The sequence below is a fragment of the Rhineura floridana genome, chromosome 14, assembly GCF_030035675.1.
Source record: "Rhineura floridana isolate rRhiFlo1 chromosome 14, rRhiFlo1.hap2, whole genome shotgun sequence".
Classification (NCBI taxonomy): Eukaryota; Metazoa; Chordata; class Lepidosauria; order Squamata; family Rhineuridae; genus Rhineura; species Rhineura floridana.
In genome coordinates, this window is record NC_084493.1 from 30,762,969 (window position 1) to 30,789,807 (window position 26,839).

Sequence of the window (26,839 nt, forward strand, 5' to 3'; positions counted from 1 at the left end):
CTCAGAGAACTAAGCATATATATGATGCCAAGATGGAAGCTCAACATGTATATGATGTTACACTTTTGTTGTTTTTTTTAAAAAAAAGTTTTGTAGCAAATGAAATTCTAGTCTGAGTAGACCCATTGAAATTAATGGACAATCAATTAGTTGTAATAGACAATTACCTAGGGAGGTGGTGGGCTCTCCAACACTGGAGGTATTCAAGAGGCAGCTGGACAGCCACCTGCTGGGTATGCTTTAAGTTGGATTCCTGCAATGAGCAGGGGGTTGGACTGGATGACCTTAGAGACCCCTGCCAACTCTACTGTTCTATGATTCTAAGTAAGCCATGCCCATTAACGTCAAAAGATCTACTTAGTTTGATGCAACCCAGTATGTCTTCTGTTCCAGTGGCATAGTGACTGGGATCTACACCACCAGTTCTCCTGAGGCCTGTCATTATATTGCTCATGACTGCAGAGCTAATATCATTGTGGTGGAAAACCAGAAACAACTGGACAAAATAACCCAGGTAGGAGACCCCCTGCTGCTGCTGCTTACTGACCTGTAAGAGACTGTCTGCATTACAAACATATTCCAAGAGGAAGATGTCTAGGGCAGAAACATCAAGGGAGAGTAGGGCTGCATCATTGGAGAGGGACCTTAGCTTCAGGGTGGAGCACATGCCTTGCACTCAGAAGGTCTTGGGTTCCTTCCCTGCCATTTCCAGTGAAAAGAATCGGACAGCCAGTGATAAAGAGAGACTTCTGTCAATGAGCAGTTGCCCGTCAAAGAAGGCAATACTGGGCTCGATGGAGCAAAGGTCTGATCTGGTGTAAGGCAGCTTTCTAAGCAAGCACAACATGGGAGGCTATAGATCGGTGGTGTGGGATCTTTTCTGAGCTGGGGGCCACATTCCTTCATTGGCAATCTTCTAGGGGCCACATGGGAGTGGGGGGAAGGGCCTGAGGCAAAAACGGATAGAGCAATGGATATGACTCTTACCTACAGTTTAAAGATACATGCCAGCCAGGCAAAAGCATTTGAGGCACGCACAGAGCAGGGCTGTGAGGGGTATGGCCTGGGGAGAGTCCTGAGGGCCAGACAGAGAGGGCTGTAGGGCAACATCTGGCCCCTGGAAAGTGTTTACTGCTTACATGATGCAGGAATTAAGACAGGTGTCTTAATCGACCATTTCCATACTTTTTTGTCCATGAGTGAATTTGTAAGTGCTTTAACTTGCTTCTTAAACTGAGTTTTTTTTAATTTAAAAAAGCTAGAATTTAAGATGGACAGAGCATTTGGGGGGAATGTCATGAGTTTTAAATGTATGATGTGTATGCAGCCTTGGCTTCAGACTGGATTGTGAAAAGTCTGTTTTTATAAGGATTTACAAATACAATAAAATCATGCCCACTTCATTTCCCCCCCTTAAACGCTATACAGATCTGGAATCATTTACCACACCTGAAGGCTGTAGTGATGTACAGAGATCCTTCAACTGAGAAACATCCCAATTTGTACACAGTACGTACAAGTAGCCATGAACCACAGAAATAATTTGTGTCCCTGCTGTCTTGATTCCTTGTGTCTCTTCTTGCTTGTCACCAGCATAATTGAAATTTAGGGTTGCATTCAGCCTCTTGGCTTGAAGTTTCCCACTCTGGCAGACTTGGGCTGCAGCTCAGTGGCAGAGCATCTTCTTTGCATGCAGAAGGTCTCAGGTTCAGTCCCCAACATCTCCAGGTAGGACTGAGAAAGATCCTTGCTTGAAACCCTGGTGAGCCACTGCCAGTCAGTGTAGACAATATTGCGCTAGATCATTGGTCTTCAGCTGGTGAGTTGGGACCCACTACCAGGTCAGGGCCTGACCCAAGGTGGATTGCAACAGCAGAACTACCACCATGCAAATTATATGGTTGTTGTTAATCATCATCATCATCAACAACAACAACAATCAGCAGAAGCAGAAGAAGAAGAAGAAATGGTTCCCCAAATGCATGATTGGGTTAAAGTTGGGTCCTGGATTTGAAAAGGTAGAAGGCCAGTGAGCTAGTTGCACCAATGGCCTGACTTATAGTATAAGGCAATTCCCTATATTTTGCATGAATTCTTGTGAGAGGTGAAGTGTTTGTGGAAGAACACCCATAGTTCATTTCCTTTTTGTTCTTTGGAGGCTCCAGCTCAACATTTCAGAATGGTGGCTTCAAATGTCTGGAAACTGAAACTTTATCCTGTTGCAGGAGCTTGCCAAAAAAACAGCAGCCAGGCAACTTGGGAGCAATAGGATTAGCACTTCATAGAATGCCAGCACAAGCTTGGTCAGGATGACGGCATGATGAAGTGTCAACATGTAGGAGAACAAATCCTTTACCCATGACCAGAGGAACAGCATCTATCCAGTGAGCACAAAGGGCACAAAAGGACACCAGCTCACGTTGACTAAGATAGTCTGCCATAACAATGAATGTGATTTGGGAATCTTTAGCTGAAACATCCATTGCTTATTATTGTATAACGGTGATTTAGACTTAACAAACATTTCAGTGTAGATAAGGGCAACTTCAGATGAGCCCTTATCACTGATTACAGTGACTAACCCTCTAGCAGGGTATGGGCAGATATGTCAATGTCGGTTTCTCATCTTTGCAGTCTTAAATTCAGCTCTCCACATTTCCGCTTCAGTTTGTGAATTAAAAAAAAAAAATCCTCAGAAAAAATCAGTTGCATTTTAGTGCAAATTTCTCTTAATATACACATTTTTGTATGCAATTTTGTATAATGCATTTTCCCTATGGATTTTTTGGATGCTATTTTCACAAATATTTATTTATTTATTTATTGCATTTGTATACTGCCCCATAGCCGAAGCTGTCTGGGCGGTTTACAACAATTAAAAACATTAAAAACAAATATACAAATTTAAAAACATTTTTTTAAAAAGCAATTTAAAAACACATGCTAAAATGCCTAGGAGAAGAGGAAAGTCTCGACTTGGCGCCAAAAAGATAACAGTGATAAATGCTTTAAATGCCCCATTAACCATAGTATATGCATTTGTGTACATGCTACTTGGCTGCATTACAAAATTCAGAGGAGTGCAAATTCTGAAGAATGACTTTGTTTCAGTTCGCTTCTTGTTTCGAAAAGCACAGATTTAGTAAGCTTGCCTTGAAATGCAAACTGAATCTAATTTCTCCCCCTCCCCTGCTCTCTAGAAAGTATCTTTAGTAGACTGAGAGCTAATTTGGCAATAGTAATAAAGATCAGATTTGTTTATTTATATCTAGTCATCAGATCATCATAAAACAAAAGTGTTTAACAGTATAAAGCAGCACAAGGTGACATCAGCATAAGTTAACTCAGGCCCAAATAAACTACAGCAACATAAACTACCTCAGAATTCCGTATTTCCCTAGCAGATCCTCTTAGCAAATGTTAAAATGAAAAGTTAGGTAAAACCTAAATGAATAAAAGCGTAAAACAAACTTAACATTCTGAATCTCCCTGACAGGACACAGCATTCTCTCTTAAGAATTTTCTCCTCTTGGTAGCTATTGCAGATAGAAAATGTGCAGTTTTCACAGCTGTATATTTATTTTGTCCCATCAAGTAGATAAATTTGACCTCTTCTCCCCCTAAAATTTGTCCCAAGTATTGCTCTCTCAACACTTTGTATAAAGGACAGTGGGTGGGGTTCAATGCTAGTTCTACTCAGAGGAGCCCTGTTGAAGTTAACAGACATAACTAAGTTATATTGATTCACTTCAGTGGGTTTACTCTGAGTAGGACTTAGTTGAATACAACCCAACATGTAATAATATGTACAAAATCCTCAACACAAACCACAAGGACAGGTACATCCAGAATGTGGCTTATCTCTGAACCATCTTTCTGAAACAGCTGAAGGCATCAGAAACCGCAGGAGGGGAGAGTGCTCTTGCACCCAGGTCCTACTTGCAGGCTTTCCATGGACAACTGGTTGGCCACTAGGAGAAGAGGAGGCTGGACTATGAAGCTGATAGGCTGCTCAAGCACTTCATTTCTCCTTTGAGGCTCTGCTCATCTTCAGAAATATAGCAGGAGGGTGTCTCCCAAGAATGGGACCTTTTTAGCTGCCGTGCTCAAGATCTAGAATAGCCTACCTACAGAGGTGCACCTGCTCTCATTGCTGCCCATTTTAAGACAGTGAAGTTAGTTTTATTCTAGGAAGCTTTCCCAGATTGTCCCTGTTAAGTCTGTTATATGCTATAACTGACTTTTCAGCTATTTGTAGCCTGTTTTACTGGATGATTGTAATTTGTTTTGTGTTTACAAGTGAGACTTGCAATCAAATGTTGCAGTGTATTTCCACTTCTTAATAGCAGTGCCCTCCATGCCTTCCTGCCAGATATCCATTCCACCCCTCTTCTCTATGTTCTATTTTTCTTTTCCAGTTGGCATCCAACATTCCATAGCTGCAACTGAGGTTGTTCAATCCTAATTGGGCTTTTTTTTTAGGGGGTGGGAGAATGTCCCATTAGGTTTTCTTTTTTAACTTTAATTTTGGTACTTCAGCAAACCTTGGAGTTTCCCTGAGCATGTTGACACCTTCCTCTTGTTTCTCAATAGTCCCGTTTTGGCTACAATCCTGTTGGAACACACCACCTGAGCAGAGCTCGGAAAAGTTACTTTTTTTGAACTACAACTCCCATCAGCCCAATCCAGTGCCCATGCTGGCTGGGGCTGATGGGAGTTGTAGTTCAAAAAAAGTAACTTTTCCAAGCTCTGCACCTGAGTTCACTATTAGAAGGACTTATTATTGTGCATCAGTTTCATTTGCCCTGTATTGTAAGCTGCTTTGAATATTCTATAGAAAGTTAGAACATACATTTTGAAAGTAAATAAAGACTAACAAATATATTTGTGAGATAAGCATTTATGCATCAGCCAGAAGCCTATTATTATTATTATTATTATTATTATTATTATTTACCCAGAGGTCCCAGGTACAACAATTTTAAAACACATAATTAAAACAGTTAAAAACAACCTAAAAAACATCAAAGAAAATAGGGTGGATCCTAACAATATGCATCTCAGGTGCCAGGGCTGGCTGGGGTAAAGAGGTGTGTCTTCAGCATTTGCTGAAAGCTGTACAATGAAGTCACCAAAGACACCTCAGTGGGGAGGGAGTTCCACAGCTTAGGGGCTACCACAGAGAATGCCCTCTCCTGGCCCACTACACCCAAATCTTCTGAGAGTGGCAGAACTACCAAAAGCATATTGACCAGTGATGTTGCTGAAGATTGTCAGTTCTGTCAGTCTACAACAGATGGAGAAATAGGCCACTCCATTGGCTCTGCTGACAGATTAGCTGCTTTTGATTCCTATCCCTGAACTGTTTGCATTCCAGCTGGTCGTTATAAGAGTTGCCATGTAACTTTTAAGATCTGGTGACTGATTTGCTTGTTTTCCTCTTCCCTCCTCTTCCCCTTTTCCTTCAGTGTCATGTTTTTAGATTGTAAGGCCATAGGGAGGGATTCTCTTGTTTTTATTGACCTTATGTAAGTCGGTCAGGGAGTCTTTCTTGGCTGAAGGCAGGGTAAAAATGCTTTAAATGAATAATGATAAATAAATAATGCCACTCCTTTCCTATTCTATACAGATGGATGAATTTATGGAGTTGGGCAATGAGGTGCAGGACAGAGAGCTGGACGCAATCATTAACTCCCAAAAGCCGAATCAATGTTGTGTTCTGATATACACTTCCGGAACAACTGGGAAGCCCAAAGGAGTGATGCTGAACCATGACAATGTGGGTATTCTAGGCGTGCACCTCTCAGTAGGCGTGCTGAAACCTGACGGGATAGTGTATTTTAATCTTTGGTTTTAAATAGATGGGGGCCCATTGGGTGAATGTTCATAAATGATCTGCCTTAAGAACCACAACAGGGAAGTAAAATGTTTCTAAAATTATTAACAAGGAGCGAAACAATCATTGGGAATTAGTGGGACAACTTGTGAAAGCCTCCCTCCGGAATGGTGAAAATTTCACCCAAACCAGAATGGCTCATAAGGACATCCCTGCAGGATCAGACCATCCTCTTCAGGGTGGGGAACCTCATGCCCAGGAGTCAAGTGTAGCCCTCCAAGCCTCTCTCTCTGGCTCTCGGCACTGTCCCCACGCCACACTCTCTTTCAGGCCCTGCTCCTCACTGCCCTGGTTTTGTACTTTCCTTGAGTGTTTTTCCTTGGCTGGGATGTGCGCTTGAACACAGATCATGTCTCCCGAGTGCTTGGATGGTAGACAGACAGGTGTGTGCAGAACCTAGCCTACTGTAGCAGGGTACAATGAAGATTATTCGCTTCACCGACTTTTGCCTCTGGCCCTGCCCACCATTGGCATGTGGCCCCTGGAAGATTGCCCAGAAGGGCATGTGGCCCTTAGGCTGAACAATGTTTCCCAGCCATCTAGCCCAACATCCTGTTCCTTCCCTCCTATTGATCTCTCCAGAAACCTGTATTTAGAGGTATACTGTCTCTGAAAATGGAGTCTCCATTTAGCTTGTTGTTGTTATGTGCCTTTAAGTCGATTACAACTTTTGGATATATTCATAGGGTTTTTGTGGTAAGAGGTGGTTTACCATTGCCTTCCTCTAAGCCTATGGCACGGTATTCCCAGGCAGTCTCCCATCCAAGTAGGCCTGACCCTGCTTAGCTTCCAAGATCAGACGAGATCGGGCATGTTCAGGGTAGTATGGCCATAGGCCTCCATTTAGCTATTGTGGTTAATTCCCATTGAAAAAACCCCTCCTCTTCCTCCTCCATAAATGGATCTAGACCAGGGATGTACTAGATTTCCACCCAATTTGGAATTTTCCATTAACTTGCTTATTCTCTATCATTGCAGATCAGATTTTTATGCAACAATTTTCTGGGGCTATTTTCTAAACCTTCTTTTTAAAAAAACTGCCTCTAAAATATCAGTATTAAGAACGAGAATGTTATCAATATTTCCTTTCACTTCAATATTTCCTTTCAAAATTTTCCTTTAATAGATTGACATTTCCTTTAAAAATATCAAAATTAATATCTTTTTTTTTTTTGTGAGAGGAAAAACGGATTGGGAAAAGCAGGTCAAATTGATACCAGGCTGTTAGGTCGACAGAATGCTTTTGAACCGGTCCTGGCCAATGGATCCCATCCCTAGTCTAGACCCCTTTTAAATCCAATTGTTTTTATATTGTTTAAAATTTTAAAATTGTGTTTTAAAGTGTATATTTGTTTTAATGTTTTTGATTGCTGTAAACTGCCCAGAGAGCTTTGGCTATGGGGCGGCATACAAGTGCAATCAATCAATCAATCAATCAGTGTAAACCACTGGACATCAGGTGGCAGTGAATGCCATATTTTAATTCTTTATTCCATGAAGAAGCCCTTTCTTTTGTTTGCCCAGAATCTACAGCCAATCATTGTCACTCCCCTATTTGACTGCAAGGTCTAGCATTATGTGAAAGGGGGAAACAAATCTTCTATCTTCCCATCACCAGACTTTTTGAAAACCTCTCCCATATTCCATCCCATTGTTGCCTTTCCCCCCTAAACTTAGAAAACCCACAGCCTCTCTAGCCTTTTCCTTATAGGGAGAAATCTCCAACCCCGTTAAGCAGTTTGTTTGCCCTTTTCTGCACCTTCGCCAGCTCTGCAACATTCTTTTGAGTATTGGGGTTTAGTATACTTTGCAGCGGGGTGCAGAAGCATTTACCTTGGGAAGACTGTTGGTTGAAAGAACAGGGAAACTACTGGGAAATAAAGTCATTGTGACTGCAGATGTACACGTGGCCACTGCAGAGCCATGAGGCTCGCACTCACAGGCACTATCTCTGACTGAGTAGAAAGGAAGTAAAGCCTGAGGAAAAACAAACAAGTAGTTACTAAAGAAGGAAACAGCGAGGGAAGAATAGGTTGCATTTCTGTCTATCCCCCCCCATTGGTTCCGTTTACTTGTTGCAAGTGTTGATGCTTTACTCCCAACCAGTGGATGCTGGGACATTAGGGCAAGTGGGCCACTGCCCCACCAACCTCAGTCTGCCCTCAGCCAGCCCAGACTGGCCTGCCTTCTTGCTTGTGATCAGCCCAGGGGGTGGCCCTGTTGGCTTCCTCCTTCTCAGTCTCACTGTTGCCCCTTGCAGAACTCAGCAGGGAGGAGAATAGGGACAAAGCTAGAATATGTCAGCTCTGCTCCTAATTGCCTCTGGCTCCACCTACTGTCGGGCTCCCTGCTTTCCACCCCACCAGTCCCAATGGGCATCAGCCACCACTGCTCCCAACAATGAGAAGGTGAACGGTATGCAACTTTCCAAAGTGACCTTTGTGGAGAACCTCAGGCCTGGGAGCTGAATGTGGTCCTCCAGGCTTCCCGATCTGGCTCTCAGGACTCTTTCCAGGCCATGAAGCCCACACCATTGAACTGTGATAATGCCTCCTGCCTCAACGGAGGATGGTGTGTGTGTGTGTGTGTGTGTGTGTGTGTACAAACCTCTGAATTTTGAGTAGCTGGAATGTAGCCTATTGTACAAAGATCTACTGCTCTGCCCATTTGCCTTGGCCCTGCCCACCACTCGCATGTGGCCCTTGGAAGATTGCCCATGACAGAATGTGGCCCACAGGCTGAAAAAAAACACCCTTCCCTGTTTTTAGGACATTGTGGGGGGATTTCGGATCATGTGAATTTGCCACTTCAGGCACCAATGAATCCTGGCTGTAGTTGATCCCCACCCCTGCTCCAGACTCTGCTCCTCCAGCATCTCCAAAGATGCTGAACTTGGGAAAGAACCATAGCTCAGTGGCAGAGCACATACTTTCAGGGCCGGCTGTACTGTTTGGCAGAGTGAGGTGCCTACCTCCAGCAGCTGGTCTTTGCATGGCGTGAAAGGGCAGCAAATGGTTAAGTTTTTTTAAAAAAAGTATTATTGTATTTTAATTCTAGAGAGAAAGAAAGGCGCTTCCTCAGGTGCCAAAACAACTTAACCACCTATGCACCTTGATGTGGTGTGTCTCTCTCTCTGTGTGTACACATGGGTATGTATGTGGTGCAATTTGCTGCTCTGCCTCAGGTAGCAAATGTATTGGGTGGTAGCTCAGTAGCAGAGTATCTGCTTTTCATGCAGATCCCCGGTGTCTCCACTTAGGGCTGGGAATGTTCCCTACCTTAAACCCTGAAGAGCTGCTGCCAGTCAGTGTAGGCAGTACTGAGCTAGATGGACCAGTGGCCTGACTCTTCCTATGTTTCATATGCATTGCATACAGAACATTCCAGGTTCAATTCCTGGCATCTCCTATTAGAAAGACTACGCAGACAGCAGGTGATGGGATTTTATCTCCCTGAGGCCCTGGAGAGCTGCTGCTGGTCAGAGTTGGCCAAACTGGGCTAGACAGACCATAGACAAAGCAGCTTCCTCTGTCCCTCCCTAATAGTGGACATTGGATGCAAAATTAGTGACTCCCCTTTCAGTATGCAGTTTCTATTCTGGTTGGCTGTTCTATTCCTGACTGATGGCAGCACAGAGGTTATTTTTAACATCACCCTCAGCAAACAACCTTTGCTCATATGTGTGTGTTGACTCGAGGCCCTCTTTATTAAAAGATGTTCCTGTCTGTCTGTGATTAAACCTGGAGCTGCACCAGTCCCTTTGCTTGTCTGGTGATGATGCAGAAAGGCATATTTAATGGCCCAGGAGACACCAAAGCCTTGGATTTAGGAGCAAGCATTCTCCCATGGGCTCTTGTCCCTGCCTGACCTCATCCTCTGAACATTCCCTCACACTTTATGAGCCACAAAGTTTCCCATTCTTATGTCTTGCCTATTCAGGGTGACTAAAGGTTGGTGTTCACCATGCAAACTGATGAATGCAAAACAGGGCTGGCACCAGACTTCACAGCACAGTACTGCCAGTGGGCCCCCACCCCCCAGCACACACATCCCCCCCCCATGCAGCTGCCTAGTATTCTTTTTACTTTTGCTGCCAAGCTCAGCTTTCACTTGGGGTGGCCTCCTGCTAGGGATGCAAGAAGGCATCAATTTCTGTTACATCCTGTATTTGTCACATGCAGCACTGTTTCTGTTCCACTGCAGTTCAACTTGTGACAAAAACCATACTATTCGTCTCGCTGTCTGCTATGGTGAAATTTTACAAAATTAATTACATTACAATTACATTATTCCACACCATTCATTTCAATGCAAAGGTAATGCAATGCAAATTAAAAAACACAATAAATGACAATGACGTATCAGATTTGGGCTGCAGTGTCACCAGTATGCAGATGACACTCAGCTCTATCTCTCGTTTAAATCCTCATCAGAGTTGGCTGTGGAGACCATGTCCAAGTGCCTGGAATCCATGAGTGGATGGATGGGAAGGAACAGGTTGAAGCTGAATCCTGATAAGACCGAGGTGCTACTCGTGGGGGACAAGGGAAGGTTGGGAGATATTGACTTGATGTTCGATGGGGTGAAACTGCCCCTAAAGGACCAAGTCCGCAGCCTGGGGGTTGTCCTTGATTCCAAGCTGTCCATGGAGGCTCAGATTTCGGCAGTGAGCCGGGCAGCTTGGTATCAATTACACCTCATACGTAGACTGCAACCCTACCTCCCTGTTCATCAGCTCCCATTGGTGGTACATGCCCTGGTCACCTCTCGTTTGGACTACTGTAATGCGCTCTACGTGGGGCTACCCTTGAAAACAGTCCGGAAACTACAACTTATACAAAATGCGGCGGCTCGACTACTTACAAACTGTCGTCGCCGGGAGCACATCACCCCAGTGCTGCTCGATCTGCACTGGCTCCCAGTTGTTTTCCGGGCCCAATTCAAGCTGTTGGTATTAACCTTTAAATCCCTACACGGTCTCGGCCCAGTTTATCTGATGGAGCGCCTCCAACGCCACCAATTATGCCGCCCGACAAGATCAGCCACACAGGGCCTTCTCTCAGTCCCACCAACGAAAACAGCTAGGCTGGTGGGGACTAGAGAGAGGGCCTTCTCAGTGGCGGCCCCCACTCTCTGGAACTCCCTCCCATATGATCTTCGACATGCCCCTTCCCTGAATGTATTCCGCCAGGCCTTGAAGACCTGGCTTTTCAGACAGGCCTTCGGGACTTCCGGGGAGGGTTAATCTTTTTGACTAATTGCCTGCTACTCTGAACTGTCACTGTTTTACTGTTTTATTGTTGTACTGTATTTATTATGATGTATTTTAATTGAGTTGTACATCGCCTAGAGTGGCCATTGGCCAGATAGGCGGCTTATAAATTAAAATTATTATTATTATTATTATTGTTTGCAGACTGAAAGCAACAACAGTGAATACTGTTCATTTTTGCTGGATTGATTTCTGCTCCAGACTTATAAGTGACCATCAGTAATTTCTGCTTCCGCTCCAGTTTCTATTTCCTTCTGAATTCTTTGGCATGCCTACCTCCCACCATTTTAATTTACCCAAAGTGCAATGACCTGGCCTATAGGTCTACCCCTGCCTGCAGACTGCTAAAATGCCATGTAGGGGCCCAATGGGGAGGGCAGCAGAGTGCCTCACAGCTGGGCTGGGCTAGTGAAGGGCCCTTCTATACTCTTAGGGTGCTTGACTAGTACCCGACCTGGCTGGCTGCTGGCACCATGTCTGAACGCTAATCCTATCTAGAGGGGTTCAGCACAGGGAAACATATGATGGTCAGGGATCATCTGTAGTGTCTGACCACAGAGAGTACAGAAGCTATGGGATTCATGGCTTCCTTTCTGCTCCAGGGCAAATTCCATTCTCCTGCATTAAATATGGTTAAAGCTTGATGATAGCAGCAGATAATACTATGATCTGGAATTTGAAACCCACTTAGGCCAATATTAGAAAATGACTCTGAACCAAAATATAAACCTTGGCTAATGGGATTTTTTAACTATGTTGCTAACTGCCTGTGTGTGTGAGCGAGAAAGTTTGGGGAGGGTTGCAGCTAGACAGCAAAGGGTTAAATCTCCCTGAACTTTGCTTTTGATCTCGATTGCTCCCTTCGCTTACTTCTGAGTAAGAAAATAAAAAGCAACGATGTAACTGCAGAATATATATTAAACACAGTGGGTTGTATTCCACATGGCTGACATAGGTCTATTCATTCCGATGGGTCTATTTTGAGTGTGATAAATGCTTGATACAAGCTGATCTGTAGTTTTATCATAACACAACGAGATTGGGGAGGGAGGAGGAAAATAAAGTGTTGGATACCAACTCTTCCATACTGCTACATGATGGCCAAACAGCTGTTGGGGACTGTTCTGGGAGGGGAGGGGCCAAATGGTAATGGGTCTCAGGCAGGCTGACAGAGGGGTCCTTGATGTCTCAGCTCTCTCTCTGATGGAGCCAGGTGGACTGGTCCCAGGAGACTTCTGGGAGGGAAGGGGCCAAATGGCAATTGGTCTCAGCCAGGCTGATGGAGGGGTCCTCACTGTCTCACCTAGTGGAATTAAAGAAAACAAACAGGCTCCCTTATCTAACTCCTCTGTATTTATCTGGACAGATAACCTGGACATCGGCACATGCTAGCCAGGCAGGTGACATGCAGCCAGCTGAAATCCAGCAGGAGACCATCGTCAGTTACCTTCCACTCAGCCACATCGCTGCCCAGATATATGACCTGTGGACTGGAATCCAGTGGGGAGAGCAGGTTTACTTTGCAGAACCAGATGCCTTGAAGGTCTCTGTAAAATATTATGCTCAAGTTGTCTTCTGTCCATCAAAGTTGTTAAGTTCTGTGCTTTTTAATGAGATGATGCAGGAGACCCTTTAAATCTTAGGAAACCCCCATGGAAAATGGGAGCAAGTGGATGATAGAGACCAAAGGGTTATTTTACTGCTGACAGGGCTGATTCAATCCTTCAGGACCCTTTATGTATCAAATCAGAAACATGATCAGGATGATTAAAATATCATAGACAACCATTTTAAAGGAAATTTAAAAGACACCTTCCTCTCCATATATTTGTTTAGTCTTTAACTGTCGCTTCCTGGCCAAAGAGTTTGCAGGTTTTGGAAGAACAACAAAACTCAGGCTGAGCCAAAAGGGGGTACTTTTTGAGAACATCTTTGGTTGCTTCTCTGTCAGCAATGGGGTCTCCTCTGAAATGAACCTTCGCCCATTCAGAGTGAGGGAAATGCCTATCTAGGAATAATTGTCTTCGCTCTTGATTGGCCTGGCTCGCCTCAGTAGTGTTGCTATGTAGCTAAATATGAGTGGCTAAGTAGCGTCTGACTAATTGTGTTGACTGTGATTTATGATTGACTGATATAAAAAATAGCGGAGGAAAAAGTTGGGGTGGATTGGGAATAGGGATGTCAGAGAACTCCAATGAAGATGAGAGCAGAAATCACCAATGTTCATTTATTTTTCAAATATCCAAAATAGAAATTCAATTTAGTGAATAAGATCAATATTCACCGTTGTTGCTTTCAGTCCAAAAATGATATGTAATTGACCGCTCTCATTTGCATTGTGTTTCCTTTGCATTGAAATGAATGGGGTTGAATAAGGGAATGACAACATAATATATGTAATTAATTATGTAAATTACATAAGTTACATAATTTTGCCATAGTGGACAGCAGGATGAATAATGTTGGTTTTGGTGGAAGGTGAACTGCAGTGGAATGGAAACAGTGCTGCATGTGATGAATACAGGGCAGAATGGAAAATGATTAGGGCTGTGCACAGCCCTCCTTATCTGCCTTGTGGCCCCGATCTGTAGGGCCAGAGGAAGACCAATCTGCCCTGTCCTGAAGATGGGACCCTCTACCCTGTCCTGGATCCATCCCCAACGTTATTTGGGGAGTGGACTAAGGTTTGTTTTTAAACTAAAAATATGGTTGGGAGGGAGCAGCCTGGGAGCAGGCAGGTGCAACCAGGGCAGGATGGAATCTTTTTGCTTACTAGCTGGTAAGCAGGACAATTCCATCCTGAGCATTGCCGGTCACTGCTGCTCTATGAGCAGTTTTTCTGCATGCACAGAAGCTACCCACAAAGCAGCGACCAGCACGACGGAGGATGAATCCTACTTATCAGCTGATAAGCAAGAAAGGTGCTGCTCCTTTGCTAGAGGCTTGGGAAGCTGCCCATGTAGGGGTTTTTGGGGGCACAGGGCTTGGGGAGGCCTAGCAGGAAGGAGGAGAGATTGAGCAGAAAAGGCAGGCATCGACCTTCTCCTGCAAAGAAGTGCGTTTCCTGCCCAACCTTCTCCTTCCTTCCCACGCTTGCCTTTTCTTCCTGCCCTATACCCTGTTGGAATATATGGGGTTCAACTCCAACTTGTGGGTTGAGGCTGCATGGGGCTAAAGGCGTAGCTAGAGAGGAGACCTCTTGGTTGCTAGGCTATACCTGTCCTTTGATCTCCTGCTGTCTCTTCCTTCTTGCTAGACTGATATGCAAAGGATGTTGATCTCAGTTCCTTCCCTCCTTCCAGTCATTTTTCTTTCTCTCAAGAAGGGAGCAGACATCTTTCCTTTGTCTCTCCTCTCCACCAGCATGAGGGCGAGTACTGGGTGCAGTGTTCGTTGCTCCAACATAGCTAGTTAGCTAGATATAGGACTCTTTCCTATCAAACATGTACTTCCAGAATAAAGTAGTTGTTTCTTATTTTAAAGCTTAAAGCCTCTGTCTGACTAATTTGTAGGGAAGGTAGAATCTTAGCAAAGATTCAAACACACACACATAAGCTCGCTTAAAACTCTCTGTTCCGCTACACAACTCTGCAGAGTCCTACAGGACACTGGGCCCAGCCTCCTATACACCCCGCCCTTTGATAGCCTCGGATTACTTGGGGCTACTGTACCCAACCCGTAGTGATCTGGGTCTATCTCAAGCCAACTCAGCCAAGGCCCAAATGCCTCTGAAGAGGCCCATTTCAGCTTGGCTCTCGGCCGAATGCAGAGCACCTAAAAATGATGCCTTCTTACCTCCCTAGTGGGTAATGGAGCTGAAGCAGCAGCAGCAAATGAAAATAATTGCAAACAGTAACGTTTCACTCTCAAAATCAAAACAGTCTAATATTCGAAGTAGTCCAATACAAAACCTTGAAAAACTTGCCCGCTAGACATACGCAAGCGGCAGTGACTTATAATATTCCACTTCCAACTCTCTGAAAAATAATATTGTTCATCTTGAGCCATTTATACACATACAAATAATATTTTCTGTGCGGAAAATGCAGACAGCATCTTTACAGTTTTCTCTGTGGGTTTACAGATGAAATGGGGATTCTCATCTATGTAGGTAATGGTGAGTGCCGAATCATGGAGTGGTGGCTGTCGCTGTGATAATTAAGGATTAATAAATGGACATAGTTTTGCATGGGCAACATTGAAAACATAAGAGCATAAGAAGAGCCTGGCTGCTGGACCAGACCAAAGGCTCATCTAGTCCAGCATCCCATCCTCACAGTAGGAAGCCAGATACCAATGAGAAGTCCACATGCAGGAGATGAGTACAATAGTGCTCTTCGCACCTGTGAATCCCTGTAACTGGTATTCAGAGGTAGAACATAGTCATTGTTGTTGTTATATGCCTTCAAGTCGATGTAAGAGGTATTCAGAGGTGGTTTACCATTGCATTCCTCTAAGCCTACGGCACCCAGTATTCCCAGGTGTCTCCCATCCAAGTACTAACCAGGCCTGACCCTGCTTAGCTTCCAAGATCAGACAAGGTTGGGCATGTTCAGGGTAGAATGGCCGTAAGCAGAACATAGCCACAACTTACTCAAAATGGCCGAATCCCCTGATACAACCATCTAAGTTGGTGGCCATCACTGCCTTTTGTGGAAACAAATGCCATGCACTCTGTGAGGAAGGACTTCCTTTAGTTTGTCCTGAATCTTCCCAATTTCAGCTTCATTGGATGACCCCAGCTGAGTTCTAGTGTTATGTGGAAGGGAGCACAACATTGAGGGAGCCAAGGAGTGACCTTCTGTGCCTTCCCATTTTGCCACCTGTTCTTGACCTTTGCAGGGAGGCTTGGTGGATGTTCTGAAAGAGGCACTGCCCACCTCACATATGGGAGTTCCTCGGGTGTGGGAGAAGATCATGGAAAAGATCAAAGATGTCTCTTCTCAGTCTGGATTTGTGAAGAAGAAAATCCTCTCTTGGGCTATGTTGGTTAGCTTGGAACACAACCTGAGCTGCTCCAATAGGTACGCACTTGAGATCTGGAAAAAGGGGAGTCTCTTCTTGGTTATGCCTCTCCACTCCCATTGTCACTGTTATGACAGAAGGGATAGTAGTCCTGCTATGTATTTTATGAATTTTTGCATCCTTGCCCCAGGTCCAAGGAGAGTTACATCTAGAAAGTGTGCTCCTTAACACTGATCGCCACTGGGTTAGGTGTAGATGAGGAAGGGCCATAACTCAGCGGTAGACAACTTGCTTTCCATGAAGAAAACTGCAAGTCTGACACCTACCATCTCTGGTTAAAAGGAAACAGGTAGCAGGTACTAGACAATCCCTCTGCAAGAGACCCTGAAGAGTGATTGCCAGTCAGAGTACACCAGGGAAGAGGAGCCCATGGCTGTCCAAGAAGTTGTTTGGTTCAGTTCCCATCAGTCCCAGCCAGCATGGCCAATAGTCGAGGACCAAGGGAATTGTTTGTAGTCTCGGGGTGAGAAACTTTTTTCAGTCTGAGGGTCACATACCTTTCTGGGAAATCTTCCAGGGGCCACATGCCAGTGGTAGATGGGACCAGAGGAAGACGTGAGCAGAGTAAATATTATATTTCTATCATAGGGTAGTTTTTACACATACCCACACAAACTTCTCTCTCCTCCATACAGGTGAGCAAAGAGGCATTATCAAAGTTGGAGGATAGATTCCAGTAGGGATGTGGGAGAATGCTGACAAAAACAAGAGAGTGGAATTTCCTGATGTTTGCTTATTTATCCCATGTCCAGTTGTTGCTTTCAGTCTGTAAATGGCACGTAATTGGTTACAGTCATACCTCAGTTAACAAAGGTGATGCTTTCCTGGACATTACTTCTTTAACAGACACTTTGGTACCAAAGGTAGGAACAGCATGGAAAGAATAGGGAGAGGTTCCTACACCCGCTCATAGATGGTGGGGGCAGCTTTAAGAGGGGCTTTAAAGGGTGCCTACCCAGAACCCACCACCTCCCCCTCCCCCTTTCCCTCCTTCCCCCTCCTTTCTAGGGTTGCCAGGCTCAGGGCCTGAGATTGATTCTGTATCTTTAGGAGAAGAGAAAGTCAGCCAAGTGCAGGTGGAATTCTCCTTTCCCCCTGCACAACTTTTAAAGATACAGAAGACCTCTTGGTTGCCAGGCCCAGCCTCCCAGAGGTCTTCTGTATCTTTAAAAGTTGTGCAGGGGAAAGGGAGAATTTCACCTTGTGGTTTCTCCCATTACAGTTTTGCAAGAAAACCTGCACTTGGCTGGATTTTCTCTTCTCTTAAACATACAGAATCATTCTCAGGCCCTGAGCCTGGCAACCCTACTTCTTTCCTTCTCTCCCTCCAAATCATATTGAATCCTTTCCTCTCCAGCCTTGGGAGAAAGCAAGAGATCTCTTTAGTGCAAAGGAAACACACAGGCTTCTCAGCTTCACCCTAGCAAAGCAAAGGCACATGCTGGTCAGTTTCACCTTAAAGCAGTCACAGGCTTGAAAATTTATTAATAGCAAAGCAAAGAAACAATCTGGTCAGTTTTACCTTAAAGCAAAGGCACAGGGTTGAAAGTTTATTAACAGCAAAGCAAAGACACAGGCTCATCAGTTTCACCTTAAAGTCATAGCTTGAAAGTTTATTAATAGCAAAGCAAATAAACAAGTTAGTCAGTTTCACCTTAAAGCAAAGGTACAGGCTTGAAAGTTATCCATAGCAAAGCAAAGCTAGCCAGTTTCACCTTCAAAAAAAGCCTTTATTAAAAGGAACTTCATTCCCGGAGGATTCCTTAACTGAGGCCTTACTGCACTCTCTCTCCCCCGCCTGCCATTTGCATTGTGTTTTCTTTATATTGAAAAGAATGGGGTGGACTAAAATAAGGACAAAGTAATTTACATAATTAATAATGTAAGTTATATACTTTTGCCAATGTGGACAGTGAGACAAATAAGGTAGCTTTTAGTAGAAGACAAACTGCAGCAGAACAGAAACAGTGCTGCCAGCAACAAATACAGGGCATGAGAACAAAAAATAATGCCTTTTACATCCTTATGTTCCAGCCATGCAAAAAGCACCCAAGGAGAATGCACAGCAGGGCCAGTGAAGGGTGTGGCTGGGGAGAGCCCTGAGGGCCAGATAGTGAAAATTGGAGGGGCACATTCAGCTCCAAGGCTTGAGGTTTGCCAGCCCTGGTATAGTCCAACAATACCTGGAAGGCCACAGCTTGCCCATCATTGGAGTCGATGATCCCAAGCAACTTCCTGGGAAAAATGCTCTTTCCTATGGGGCAGTTTTGCATCATATTCCCTCTTCAATCTCAGTCTGAATTAAATTGTATTTGGCCCCTTTTTCTGTATCTCAGAAGCTGCTAATATTTCTTTTTGTGGGCTCTCCTCCCTTCTCCCTTCTGTAGTGATTTAAAGCCCTTTCGAATGAGATTAGCAGACTCTTTGGTCCTTGCTAAAATCCGCCATGCCCTGGGCCTTTCTCGGTGCCAGAAGCACTTCTGCGGAGCTGCACCTCTCCCTGCTGAAGTGCTGCAGTTCTTCCTCAGCCTGAACATCCCCTTGTATGAAGCCTATGGGATGAGTGAGACCACCGGCCCGCACTGCATGTCTGGCCCGACCATTTACCGACGATACAGGTAAAGCTCAGCAGACTTTATTCTAGCAAGCTGGCCAACAACTGTCTTGTACTCAAGGCAATGACCCTCAATTGGCAAACATGCCTGTGGAGGAAAACGTTTCTTGCACACATTGCAGGGATGGCATTGGGAGGTGGTCTCATTGGACCCTTGCTGGGGGGGCACTGCTAAGTTTTGGAGCCTCCCAGCCTAAGCAGTAACTTCCATGCACGTCATTCTCTCTCTGGAAAGTAGTTTTGATTGGGCCCAAATGGAAAAGCAAGTGAAAGAATAGGGGCAATTGCAGTGAGGAGGTGTGCCCATTCTAGGATGGGACCCACCAACAGCATCTTGTCAAAGCAACTCCCGCCTCTAAAAAAAACCCTGGAACCAGCACTGACTGCCCAAACTCATCCTTCTCTTAGCATAAATTCTTTAATATGCAGCAATTTTCCACACAGGAAAGCTCACCTGTTTAGAGGTCTTATAAGCCATTCACCCCCAGAGTTGGGTCAAGGGAACAAGAGAGTTTTGATTTATGTATGCTGAACATGAGTCAGCAGTGTGATGCGGCTGCAAAAAAGGTGAATGTGATCAATAGAAGCAGAGTTTCCAAGTCATGGGAAGTAATAGTTCCACTTTATTCTGTACATCAGATCTCATCTGGAGTCCTGTGGCAACTCTGGGTGCTATCCTTTGAGAAGGATATAGACAAAATGGTGTGTGTGTGTGTGTGTGTGTAAAGGTTGAAGGAACTGGATAGCACTAATACATCATAAAGTTACATGATACACTCAGGCTGCATACACACAACATTTTCTTCTAGAATCAATGGAGTCAGAGTACTTGTTTTTTCCACATAATCCACATGCAATCTAGACCGATTACATATTTTTTGTCCCCCAAAAGCACTTCTTGAGGAACTGGTTTCATTCTGAAAATAAATGCTCATTGCAGATTGATGCTACATTACCCCGCAATGTGTCCATTTGAAAACAGATGCAGAAAGATGTAAGCAGTCCTAGCAATGGTGTATCCATACCTGCTCAGTGACATTGTGGGTGGGCATATGTGACGCCCTTCCCTGGCTCTCCCTGTCAGGTTCCTACCTGTGCGTGGCTACTGCCTGTCACTAGGCACCACCAGGGACTCCACCAGTCCGGACTGTCCTTTATTTTATTTTTTCTCTCCCCGCTCTAGCACAGATCTCAACAGAACCCCCTGCTAGGCAACCACCAGTCACGTCCTAATACTAGTATTCCCAGAGACTCTGAATACTGGTATTGTTATTCTCTTCACCGCTGCCACCATTTGTTACAGTTCCCCTTCAGCCTTGGTCATTACCTTACCCTCCCTTCTGGTCTGTGAAACCCCAGCCAAGGATCAGGCCTTTGGTAAACCAAATTAAGTATTTATTAAAGATAACAAAGCTAACAAGATTAACAAGATTTCTTCTTAAGGCACATAAGCATATGGTTTTACTCAATACTAATCCGAACTCCACCTCCCTCCTTCTCCACTCTCTCCTGGCAAACCACTCTCTCAAACCCACCAAACAACCCACTCTTTCTCTTCTCCCCCCCAGATTCCACTCTCACTCTTCCTTTTATACGTTCAGCCATTTTAAACACTCAGCCAATCATCTAGCATTCTACTGCCCATTCACTCCCCCTCCCCTTTCACTCCACTTACCATGTATCTTCTAAACAACCAACACTTACCATATATACATTAATATAGGAACATCACATCCCCCCCCCTTAAAACAACGGCAGAGTATTATTCCTGTTCCAGGATTTATACGTCGCGTTAACAAATAAAAGTCTCTATGGGGAAAATGTCTTTCTTTGTTCCTCCGTCTGGTCACTCACTGCAGTCCCAGCCACTTGCCTGGAAAGTCCATCGGCCAGTACATTGTCCTTGCCTTTTATGAACTGGAAGTCCACTTGATAGTCCTGTAGGGCCCAGGACCACCTCTGCAGCATAGTGTTATGGTTTTTCATAGTCTGCAACCATAACAAGGCCCGATGATCCATAGTCATTGTGAATCTTCGTCCCCACACGTATGGGAGCAACTTGTTCAGTCCCCACACGACCGCTAGGCAATCCTTCTGGACCGACAAATAGTTTTTCTCCCTCGGCGTCAGCTTGCGACTCAGGTACGCCACAGGATGTCTGGTGCCTTCTCTCTCCTGTAGCAAGACGACTCCCAGCGCCAGGTCCGACGCATCTGTAGCCACGATGAATGGTTTCTCATAGTCCGGTGCTATTAATATGGGTCCTTGGCACAAGGCTTGCTTCAGTAGATCAAAAGCCTTCTGACATTCATCCGTCCATACCACACGCTCAGAACACTTCTTCTTTGTTAATTCATGCAAGGGGGTTGCTATTTCCCCAAAATTTCTCACAAACTTCCTATAAAATCCAGCCACACCCAGAAATGCCCTTACTTGTTTTTTGGTTAAGGGGATCGGCCACGCTTGTATTGCCTCCACCTTGCTCCATAAGGGGGTGATTTTCCCACTCCCCACCTTATGTCCTAAATAGATTACTTCCTTTAGTCCAAACTGGCATTTCTTAGCTTTTATTGTGAGGCCTGCTTTTCTTAAGGCCTCCAATACTGTTGTCAGGTGTTGGACATGCTCAGGCACCGACTTGCTAAAAATGGCCACGTCATCGATATAGGCCACTGCAAAATCTGACATGCCTCGCAACACAGTATTGATTAGCCTCTGAAATGAACTTGGTGAGTTCCTTAGTCCCATGGGTAAGGTCACAAACTCATATAACCCATCTGGTGTACTGAAGGCAGTTTTGGCTCTGGATTGCTCGTCTAGTTCCATTTGCCAAAATCCTTTACAGAGATCTAGTGTAGAGATAATGGTTGCTGCCCCCAATAACTCTAACATTGCGTCTACCCTAGGCATAGGATACGCATCTGGGACAGTAATTTTATTGATTAGCCGATAATCAATGCAAAACCTGGTCGTTCCATCTTTTTTCGGAACCAGGACAATACTTGAGGCCCAGGGACTTATGGATTCCCTGATCACTCCTAATTCCAGCATATCTTCCACCTCCTTTTTGATCTCATTCAAAACTTTCCCATTCACACGGTACGGAACAGATCTGATTGGGGCATGATCTCCAGTATCAATGGAATGTATAACTATACTGGTTCGGCCAGGTTTGTTGTTAAAGAGATTCCTATAGGTTTTCAAAACTCTCAGAATCTCTTCTTTTACTTCCTCCTTCACCTCCTCTGACCATTCCACTTGATCTACCTCTCCTTTGTCTTTGCTTTCCTGTACCAAATCTGGAAGTTCAGGCCCACTTCCCTCAGGGAATAAGGTAACTTGCAACACCTGTACATCCCTGGTATAGTAAGGCTTCAACATTTATTTATTTATTTATTTATTAAATTTATATACCGCCCGACTAGCAATAGTTACATGAACCACTTTGCTTTTGTTTAATTGGTCTGTGGTGATTACATACGTCACTGTGTCAAGCCTTTCTCTGATGGTATATGGTCCTTCCCAGTTAGCCTGTAATTTGTCATGTTTCCTGGGTATGAACGCCATAACCATATCTCCCACATCATACACACGTTCCCTGGCTGTTCTGTCATACCAGTAACGTTGCTTCTCCTGTGCTTGACTCAAATTCTTTTCCACCACCTCCATCATTGATGTTAATTTATTGCGGAATTCCAATACAAAATCTACTACAGATGTTTTGTACTCTCCCAGGGTTCCTTCCCATGAATTTTTTTAATAGTTCCAAAGGTCCCCTCACTTTTCTAGTGAACATGAGTTCAAAGGGTGAGAAGCCTGTTGACTCTTGAGGGACTTCTCAATATGCAAATAAGAAGCATCCCAACCGTTCATCCCAGTCTTGTGGGTGATCTTGAACATAGCTTCTGATCATGCCCTTCAAAACGCCATTGAATCTCTCTGTTAACCCATTAGTGGCGGGATGGTAAGTAGTGGTCTTTAGATGTTTTAGACCACAACATTTCCACATACATTGCATCACTTCTCCCATGAATACACTGCCTTGATCCGTCAGCACTTCATGAGGGAAACCCAGCCTCATAAAGATTTTTAATAAAGCCTCTGCCACTACAGGGGCTTCTACAGATCTTACTGCTTCTGTGTCTGGGTACCTGGTGGCAAAATCCACCACCACCAATAGATATTTCTTGCCACGCCTTGTGGGTTTGGAAAAAGGGCCCACCAAATCTATTCCCACTCTATAAAAGGGTTGTCCAATTATAGGAAGGGGCTTTAAGGGTGCCTTAGTCTTTACTCCACTTTTCCCCACCTTTTGGCATATTCCACAAGATAGACAATGTTGTTTTACATCTTTGGAGATGTTTGGCCAATAATAGTGTGCTGTCAATCTCCTCTTGGTCCTTTTTATTCCCAGATGTCCTGCACATGGGACATCGTGGGCTACCTCTAGCAATCTGGTTCTGTATTTGCTAGGTACTATCAATTGCTTCACTGGTTCACATTCATCCTTTGTCTCAGCGGGCATCCACAGTCTATATAAAATCCCATTCTCACACACAACTTGATTCCTCAGTTTGTCAGTGAAAGGAATCTGTTGGGTTAGAGCTTGTTCCTTTATCTGCTTCAAACTTATATCTTCATGCAGCTCTTCCCTGAATTGCTCTGCTTCTTTCTTATCAGAGACCACTTGATACAGTTTGTCTCCTTCAGCAGGCCTGCTAGTGGTTGCTATGGTGACCTGAGGCTGGTTAACAGATTCCACCCTGTTTGTTTCAGCCCCCCTTAATATGGCTTCTTTTTCTCTGCCAATTTGCTGTCTGGTCACTACATATATCTTTCCTTGGGCTCCCATTACATCTCTTCCCAGTATTACTGGTTCTTGTTGCTGGGCATTAATGCCTACTTTATATCGGCCCTCTCGGCCTCTCCAAGTCATTTCCACCAGGGCCACAGGCAAACTTTCTGGTTGACCCCTCACTCCTTGGATAGTCACAGTTTCCTGAGGTAATATTACCTCAGATTTTATTAAATCTGGCCTCAGTAATGTCTGAGCGGCACCAGTATCAAGCAATGCCCAATAATTTGCCCCTTGTACACTCACTTCCTCTCTCAGACTTGAATCAAGGTCTGTTACTTCTGTCCAGTTTATCTGGCAGAACTGAACCTTTTTCGCTGTTTCTAAAGCTCTGTTTTCACTGCCCTTGTCTGAGCAGGATTACTAATGGGGTTGGCAACCTCACATTGAAAACATAGGTGCTCCGGTCTACCACATTTGTAGCATAATTTCTCCTCACTTTTAGGGTACACAGATCCACTCTGGGGTGTCCTGTGCCCTTCAGATTTTACTGGAGGACTCACTCTCTGTGGTACCACATCCCTTCTGCCAGCGTTATATGGTCTGGGTTTAAAATCTCTTGATGTTTTCCCCACCCAGCCAGTTCTGTTGGAGGCGAAGTGATCCGCCATCTCTGCGGCCTCCTGCACCGATGTAGGGGAACGGTCTTTGACCAGGAGCCTTATTTCTGGTGGTAACTGATGGTATAATTGATCCAATATCATGAGGTTTTTCACCTCCTCCACAGACTGAGCTTTTGCACTTGTCAGCCATTTCCCAAATATGTCCATCAGTTTTGCCCCCAGCTCCACGAAAGACCTCCCTGTCTGTATCTGGCAGTTTCTGAAAAGCTTTCTAAAATGATCAGGCCCCAGTCTGAATCTTTTAAACACTGCTTCTTTGAATTCAGCATAGGTGACGGGCCTGTCTGAGGGGAAATATTGGTATACCTCAGCCAATTCCCCTTTAATCAGGTTTGATAAATACTGCATGTATTTATCTTCAGGTAGCCCCCACAACTGAGCTGCTTTTTCAAAGGTGCTGAGGTAAATTTGAGGATCTTGACCAGGCTCAAAGACAGCAAAGTCCTTTGGAGTAATTTTTATTTTTGCTCCATCTCTGTCCTTTCTTGTTTCATCAGAATGAAACTTCTCTCTTTCAAATTTTAACTTTTCTACTTGTAATTCGGCATCCACTGCTCGTTGTTTCTTCCTCTCCTCAAACCCCATTCTCATTCTCTCAGTTTCCATCTTCAACTTCTCAGTTTCCAACTCCCTCTGCTTGTCTTTCCCATCAGCTTCCATCCTCAATCTCTCAGCTTCCAACTCCCTCTGCTTGTCTTTTTCCTCAGCCTCCCATCTTAACTTCTTTCTCAAGTACTCTATATAAGCGGGATTGCTTAAATATCCTTCTGGGGTCTCTTCTCTGACAGGTTGTTTTTGCTGGGCAGTTGCAAATCCTGTAAGTGCTACCCTCAATTAATCTACCCCTTTACCCTCGTGAGGTAAATTGAATGTTATGCACTTCTCCACCAGCTCCTCTCTTTTCATTTTTATGTATTCAGCCATGGTGTTTGAGTTCACTCACTCTTTGCCACACACTCTTTGCCAGTCACTCTCACAAGAAATCTTGCTTTGTTATTTCTGTTTGCCACACCACTGTTCTGGATTCTCTAGTATTCGTATCTGGATTCTCTGTTGTTCGTATCCCACCGCTACTGCCACCACGTGTGACGCCCTTCCCTGGCTGTCCCTGTCAGGTTCCTACCTGCACGTGGCTACTGCCTGTCACTAGGCACCACCAGGGACTCCACCAGTCCGGACTGTCCTTTATTTTATTTTTTCTCTCCCCGCTCTAGCACAGATCTCAACAGATCCCCCTGCTAGGCAACCACCAGTCACGTCCTAATACTAGTATTCCCAGAGACTCTGAATACTGGTATTGTTATTCTCTTCACCGCTGCCACCATTTGTTACAGTTCCCCTTCAGCCTTGGTCATTACCTTACCCTCCCTTCTGGTCTGTGAAACCCCAGCCAAGGATCAGGCCTTTGGTAAACCAAATTAAGTATTTATTAAAGATAACAAAGCTAACAAGATTAACAAGATTTCTTCTTAAGGCACATAAGCATATGGTTTTACTCAATACTAATCCGAACTCCACCTCCCTCCTTCTCCACTCTCTCCTGGCAAACCACTCTCTCAAACCCACCAAACAACCCACTCTTTCTCTTCTCCCCCCAGATTCCACTCTCACTCTTCCTTTTATACGTTCAGCCATTTTAAACACTCAGCCAATCATCTAGCATTCTACTGCCCATTCACTCCCCCTCCTCTTTCACTCCACTTACCATGTATCTTCTAAACAACCAACACTTACCATATATACATTAATATAGGAACATCACAGCATATCCCAAGAGTGCAATCACCACTTCATCCTTCATTCACCTGGGGCAGCTGCAGGGAAGAAAAGGCATGGATAGCCTAATCAAGCGGAGGGCTTTCAACCACGTATCAAGTAGTCGCACCCAGCCTTGTGGATGGCAGGATCTAGAATCCATCTATTTTGAAAGGAGCATGTTAAGGATGAGCATGGATGATTTTGGACTTAGAAAAATTACATTTATCTAATAAAGATTGATTAGTGTACATACAGCCACAGTATAGTTTTATTTTTAATAATCTGTGACTGATGAAGGTTCTAGGGCAGGGCTGGCTCCAAGGCTGAAGTGGACTAAGGTGATGTTAGCTGGCCCTTCCCACTGTGGACACCTGCCCTTTTTACATTTTTTTTTAAAGTTTCCAATCACTATCTTCGCTTTGCTCCCAGGTGCCTTTAAAGCACAGTCATTCTGGAGCCTTGTGGGTAAAAAAGGAGAGATGGTGACCATTTATTGCAGCAGGAGCCATCTCTCCCCTCTACTCAGTGCTCCAGAACAATTCTAATTCTGGGACTCTGGGTACATACCTGAGATGTTGGCTGTAAACAAGTAAGCGCTGGAGCATAAACATTTCCCCCCCAACAATGTACAAACAGTGGTGTCTGGTGGCTCCATGTCAGTGGGGCAGTGGAATCCACTGTATTACTGGACAATACAGATAGCGGACGTCCTGAACGCAACTCCTTCATGACAACATGACAGCGACAATTTTGCTTAAGAATGGCTTTCAGAGCGATCCATTCAGAGTCGGATCAG

At 44.5% G+C, this 26,839-nt stretch overlaps 1 protein-coding gene and 2 pseudogenes across 2 annotated transcripts in view; 1 reads left to right on the forward strand and 2 right to left on the reverse strand.

Moving 5' to 3' along the window:
• The window catches only part of ACSBG1 (acyl-CoA synthetase bubblegum family member 1), a 51,947-nt gene that overhangs the window by 14,016 nt on the left and 11,092 nt on the right, over nt 1–26,839 (forward strand). For both annotated transcript variants that reach the window (XM_061595486.1, XM_061595487.1), the window contains 6 exons: nt 394–514; nt 1,429–1,509; nt 5,630–5,779; nt 12,535–12,711; nt 16,011–16,192; nt 18,581–18,811. In XM_061595486.1, coding sequence (XP_061451470.1) covers nt 394–514; nt 1,429–1,509; nt 5,630–5,779; nt 12,535–12,711; nt 16,011–16,192; nt 18,581–18,811 — 942 coding nt within the window. The remainder of the gene's footprint in view (nt 1–393; nt 515–1,428; nt 1,510–5,629; nt 5,780–12,534; nt 12,712–16,010; nt 16,193–18,580; nt 18,812–26,839) is intronic.
• Nucleotides 6,624–6,733, reverse strand: LOC133370102 (5S ribosomal RNA; annotated as a pseudogene).
• LOC133370074 (5S ribosomal RNA) lies at nt 15,625–15,742 on the reverse strand (annotated as a pseudogene).